Here is a 6,468-nt window from a genome sequence, read left to right on the forward strand (position 1 = left end):
TTCATGTTGTGTTTATTGTTGAGGATTATTATAAGGAATTATCCATATAATGTAAACCATTAATGTGCTTTTATAATAATGTTCAACAAAGTGTATTTATAAACCCTCATACATTATCACCCAAATTGAAAATGGGTCCGATATGCACAATGTGGTGACGTTTTAGTCACAACTATAAATGCCACCTATTGATAATATACAATATATTCCACGAGTCAAATGCAGGAATTTCATCCGGTGTTTTCCAGCTTGCAAATTAAACTAGACCGTGTCCTGAATGAATCTTTAGGCTTTCAGAGAAACTACCTCTGTCAACTGAAAACATCTCTCAAACCAGCACATGTTGTCACCATACCAGTGGAATTTGTAATGGTGTGGATTTAAATTGGCACATATCCTCATTAATAAGGAGCTTTCTTGAAATAGTCTCTGCATGCCAAGTATTTATCAAGCTCTACTCGTCTTCAGATGAGCTTTTCTCACACTGTATCCAGCAAAAAATGTTGCCTTGTAAATGACTGTCCCTGTTTAGCCTCATACTCGGAGTCAAACACTGTTTTGTGTTGAGTCAAACTAAAACTGAAGAGATAGTACGCCTATGCTGCTAATCTGTGAGTCACCAAAAATAGGTTCACAACTATATGACTTTCATCTAACTTATATTTTCTACACAGGCTTACATCCGTGTGAAGAAACACTGAATCAGCTCATATCTACCCAAATGTGGGTAACTTACTGTAGATTCTATCTGACTATAATGTCCTTCACAAACTTACTGCAGTTTGAGATGTAGAGTGCATCAGTGCATCTCTGGAGCTCCACCCGAGCACTCATGAGTTGGGCTTGAGCAGAATAAGCAACAGGCTAACCTTAATTATCAATATTATTAGTACACAGAACATTTCATTGAGCTAACTGTCCCCATTTGAATCTATGATGTAATCTTGAGCAAATAATTACAGGTGCTTTCATTTCATGCTACTTTATATTTGTACTCCATTACATTTCAGAAGGAAAATATTGTACTTTTTATTTATGAGTTATAGTTGAGAAGATTTTACATGCAGAAAAATATCATTTTATAAAATATGATGCTTTGTTATGTATCAAACAGTATATGACATAGTTAGCATTAGCGCCACCTCTACCAACTAGCCTACAACCCAACACAGCTGACGTATGTATACATCGATAATAGCCTAAAAATAATATTCAAATTATATAGGCCTAAATTAATATATTGCAGACGGGGTCCATTTTACACTTTTCGTTTTTTAATGAGGCTACATTTAGTTGCAATTAATTTTTCGGATACTTTTATTAGGTGAATGAGTTGAATACTTCTTCCATTGAATGTTGGGTACAGCATATTTTCAGATGCAGTGACTTGTTGAACTATGGAAGAGTGTAGAAAAGTCCTGCAATAGCACCATAGTAATATAAGCAATTTAGGTCAAAATGTTAACATTCATGTGTATTATTATATATTTAAAATAAAAATAAAAACGTGTAGTAATGGTACCCATAGGTCTGAAATGATAAAAGCAGTTCAGAATAAAAAAACAAAACAAAGGTTTCCTTTTTTTCCACGGTTTTACCGGGATTAAGAACACATGTTGACCTCTTTCCTGCTCCCTCGTTTTTACCGGCGCTCCGTTGTTTGTTGTCTGTGTGGCTGCTTCGGGACGTCGGCGGGTGGAACCGACCGGCCACTCGGGAACCCTCGGTTTTCTGCGCGCCTGACGTCACCGGCAGGGATCTGCTCCTCGGCTCTCCCTCTGCCATGAGGAGCTCAACGTGACAGCCCGCAGGGTACACGCAGGTTTAGTATAAAAAAAATGTTTTAAACGCTCCACCACAGCGAGTGTCATCCCGCCGCAGGTGCACGTGCCTCACAGCAAGAGGGTACAGTATGAAGTTACACGGCGTTACTGAGCGCGTGACATGCCAGGCTACAAAATGGGGAAAGTAGAAATGATTGCCCTGTCTGATGCAATAAGCCAATGCAATTCATCAGAAGACATTAGTATTTGACCCATTATGTCCGGTTATAATTTCTCTTTTTGTTGTTTTTTATTTTGATGTTTATTTGTTTGGTATAGGGACAATTATATATATATATATATATATATATATATATATATATATATATATATATATATATATATATATATATAGGGTATATTATAAAACGATGCCACTCATCGCAGCATATTATTAAGCCTTTATTTGTCTCGTCTGTATTAAAGCCAATATAATTATACATCTAAATATAATATGCTATATATATATATATATATATATATATAACCCAAATGTGATCCAGTGTTTATAACAAACTATTGAAAATATTGGAATAACTATTATTATAATTAAATATTATTGTTGTTGTTGAATTATGTTATTAACTTACATTTCGTAAATTTCCCCGTTGTGGGACTAATAAAGGATTTCTGATTCTGATAAATAACATGGTGTCGTCTAACATTCCCATATTATTACTAAACTAGAAACTAAATCTGTGACAGGATTGACTTTATTTTGACCTTATCACATTTTTAAATGTCGTGTGGTGTTCTATTTATTAATTGCTGTTAATAATAATAGATGCATTAGGTAATGATTGATATGCTAAAAAAAACATTGTTATTGTTGACGTCACTCCAGGGGCTAAAGTGTTTTCAGTTGTTATGTTTACAATGTAACATAAAGGTTTCTGTTTAAGAAATAACATGCCCCGCGTCTTAACTGTCGACGGTGGAATTGTTGCTCTACTTTCTGTCTTTGTAAACACGGACAGCTCTCCGAACACGGTCCCGCGAGCCGGAGCATGGTGGTACACGAGACTCAGCCCCTGTGGAGGAGTACTACACAAGTGGGTTGTACTCCAGCAGCAGGACTGCGGGAGGAGGGGCGCGCGCGTGTGTGTGTGTGTGTGGGTGTGTGTGGGTGTGCGCGTGCGTACGTGTAGCGCGGGGAGGGTGAGCAGTTGAAAGAGCCGTTCAACACGTGAGGCTCATGTGACGGTGTCGAGTCTGTGTCTCCAGCCGAGAGACGTGCCTGCAGTCACAGGGTTTATTTAACACGTAGTCAAAACCCACCCATCTCTACGCTCACACATTCAGCCGGGCGTGGAGCTTCCCTAGACATACTACTGAGTCCGGACCTCAGGGTGACAACACTGCGCAGTGTCCAACTCCAGCTCACAGCGGGAACACACTCGCACACTGGATACAAGGAGATACTTTTGTCTTTATTCTCTTTTTGTATGTTTTTCTCTCATTTTGAAGCTCGACTGCAGAGAAACATTTGGAACGTTTTGAAGGCTTTTTGAAGTAATTTCTTCGGCTTTCACATTGAAGCAATATGGAGAGGATTACCAGCGCGCAACCACCTCCCTGTGTGCCAAAACACCCATCACTGGATATAGCTGACATGCAAGGGTAAGAGGAATATAAATATAAATGTTTAATCTGTTCTATTCCACTATACAAAGCACTTCATACTGAACCCTTACCGACCTCAATACTAATTAATTGTATCGTTTCTCCAAAGAATCGATTTTCCAATATATGTGTACAAACCCAGGAGGGGCATGAAGCGTGGGGATGAGAACAAGGTAAATACTTGTAAATAATAATTTATTAGTTTAAACTGAGCAGCCTGGATTTCACTGACAACATTTCAACCCCCTCCAGGAGACCTACAAGTTGCCACACCGACTCATCGAGAAGAAAAGACGTGACAGAATCAACGAATGCATTGCCCAGCTGAAGGATTTGTTGCCAGAACATCTTAAGCTTACAGTGAGCATTATCTTCTACATATGGCAGGTCTGCTAACAGCCCGGGTAACTGACACGCCACATGATCATTCTGCTGAGCAGTTTGTTTGCTCCAGCATTTGGATTCGGTTTTTGAGTCTCGAAAATTTATATTATTTAATTTAATTCGTAATTCTATAAATGATAATTCTAACGAGGTTTTTCATTTGTTTTTGAGAGTTGTTTTTTTGCGTGGATTGCATGACTTCCCGGCTGTTTGATGTCTGTCCACTGTTTAGCTGCAGAATGTGTTACATAAGAAAGATCAACATGCTTATCGAAGGTCTGCCTGTTTTAGACGCTGGGTCATTTGGAGAAAGCTGTGGTGCTGGAACTCACTCTCAAGCATGTGAAATCCCTAAGTGGCCTCCTGGAGCAGCAGCAGCAGAAAATAATCGCGCTACAGAACGACCTGCAAATCAGTAAGTTTGATGTTGTGTGTATGTAAAAAAATACAAACAGCTGTTATTCATTAAGCAGCGACTGATGAGTGTGCATTAAAGATGGTTTTTAACCTTGTGGTTCTCATCAAACAGGCGATCATGGAGGTGACAGTGCGGAGAGCAGCGAGGAGATGTTTCGCTCAGGCTTCCACTTGTGTGCAAAAGAGGTCCTCCACTATCTGGCCAGCCAAGAGAGCAGCAGGGACTTGACTCCTTCCCATGTCATCAGCCACATCCAGAAGGTAGCGGCCGAAGTCCTGCACCATCAAAGCAGCCTGCACCCGCACGAGTCCATTCCTCAAGCTTCGGAGAAACTGAAGAAACCCGTGGGGGAGCCCCAAAGGGTGTCTGAGGGCTCAGCTAAGAATTGCGTTCCCGTCATTCAAAGGACTTACCCTCATGCAATGGGGGAGCAGAGCGGCAGTGACACAGACACTGACAGCGGCTATGGGGGAGAACATGACAAGCGTGACCCCAAAGCCCAGTGGTCAGAGAGGCACGCAAAGGAGGGGGAGCGCAAGCATGTTGCGTCTGAGATGACGGCTGGTGCCATCAAGCAGGAGGGCGATCAGCCACGTGCCAAGAAGTCGAGGTCAGACTCATCAGAGGACGAGGTGCTCTCCAGTCACGTGGCAGGAGGCACCGGTAGCTACATGAGCTTCTCCCCCAACCAGCCCCCCTTTTGTCTCCCCTTCTACCTCATCCCCCCTGCAGCTGCAGCAGCGGCAGCCTATCTGCCCATGCTGGAGAAATGCTGGTACCCCGGGGGAATGCCGGTTATGTACCCGGGGATGAGCGGCTCTGTGGCGGGCATGAACCCAGAAACCTCCTCTCTGGGGAGGGCAGGATCTCCATTATCCTACCAAGACTCCCCTGCTCTTCACAAAGCTTTAAAGCTGATCTCCCCATTGAACTTGGAAACCAAAGACTGAGCAGATGTGTTTCTGTTGGAATCTTGCCCTCTGAATGTCGAAGGGGTTCAATGGTTGACCCGCAAAAAATAAAAGGGCAATCAAACACACTGGTATCCCTTCAAACCCACAGCCGTTGTTTGGCAGAACATTGACCCCAGAACCCAAATGGTCTCCATAGTCTATCATCAACTCGCACTCTGAAGCAGGACTTTTAGAAGCAACTTGGAGTGCCCACGTGAAGGCTCATAGATCTCCTGTAAACACTGTGAAGATGATTAGTTTAAAGACGATGAGTGCACAAGTTTTTTTGTAAGGTTTGTCTACTCCGCACTCGGTGTTGAATGTCCGAAGTAAACACAGAATGTAAGGCACAGATAACCCCCCCCCCCCCCCGATATTATTTGGACCTACTTTTTTTGCATACACACCACTCTATAATGAATGTAAAGATTGAACAAAAAGCCCCTTGTAGATGCTGCTTGAATTATTGTAGATTACCTGCTGTAGATCTGTGAATGGAGGATCTACCTTCAGGGTTTGTCGCTCCTGTAACTTGCAACAAACCACTGATTAGACTAGAATGTTACCAAAACAAAATGTTGACAAGAGACGTCACAAAAGACATTACTTCTTTTGACCCTTCACATCCCTTGCAGCTAAATGAACAGTGTTGCCGTTGTTCAGAGAATTCAGGGTGTTGTCACTGTACGAGGTGCGTCACTCATGTCTGTTTAAAAGTGATGTGGCCATGCGCGCTTTTACGATTTAATTTGTAACTCATGACTATTTGTGCATCTAGATGGAGTTCCTGTGAAGTGATGTCTTGTTAATTATTTTTGTTTATACTACTCGTACATCTCTATTTTTGATACGTGACCCACTGAGTGTATTTGCATCGCTACCAGAGGAAGGTTGAGGTAGACATTTGCTGTATGCCAAGAGAACGTGTGCAGTATATAGCATTGTGCTAAACCGGATTTTTTGCAACTTGCCCACAAATTCCCGGTCAAGTTAAGGCCTGATCTTTGTTCATGCTGTTGCCTTTACTTGTGTAACGCAGACACAACGACAGCAGGCGTTTATATGTATTTTTGCTTTAAATGTTTTGTCTGTGGCAAAGAGAGTGAATGTGAAGCTCAAACAAAAATAATAGTTTTGTATAGAAAGAGGTACTTTGGGATTTTTATTTTGACATGTAACAAAAGGTTGTTTGTTGTACATATTTTGTATATAAAGTATTATTGATATATATTAAAATATTAATAAAGCTTTTTTTCTCCCTGTGGAA

General features: G+C 41.3%; 1 protein-coding gene across 1 annotated transcript; it reads left to right on the forward strand.

Annotated features, from left to right (window-relative positions):
• The first annotated feature begins 3,017 nt into the window (after window positions 1-3,017).
• Window positions 3,018-6,468, forward strand: bhlhe40 (basic helix-loop-helix family, member e40). The gene is made up of 5 exons (XM_029432541.1): window positions 3,018-3,443; window positions 3,556-3,619; window positions 3,699-3,806; window positions 4,122-4,245; window positions 4,360-6,468. Exons 1-5 carry the CDS (start codon window positions 3,367-3,369, stop codon window positions 5,196-5,198), a joined length of 1,212 nt encoding a protein of 403 aa, XP_029288401.1. The 5' UTR covers window positions 3,018-3,366; the 3' UTR covers window positions 5,199-6,468.

This window comes from Cottoperca gobio, chromosome 5 (assembly GCF_900634415.1).
Source record: "Cottoperca gobio chromosome 5, fCotGob3.1, whole genome shotgun sequence".
NCBI lineage: Eukaryota > Metazoa > Chordata > Actinopteri > Perciformes > Bovichtidae > Cottoperca > Cottoperca gobio.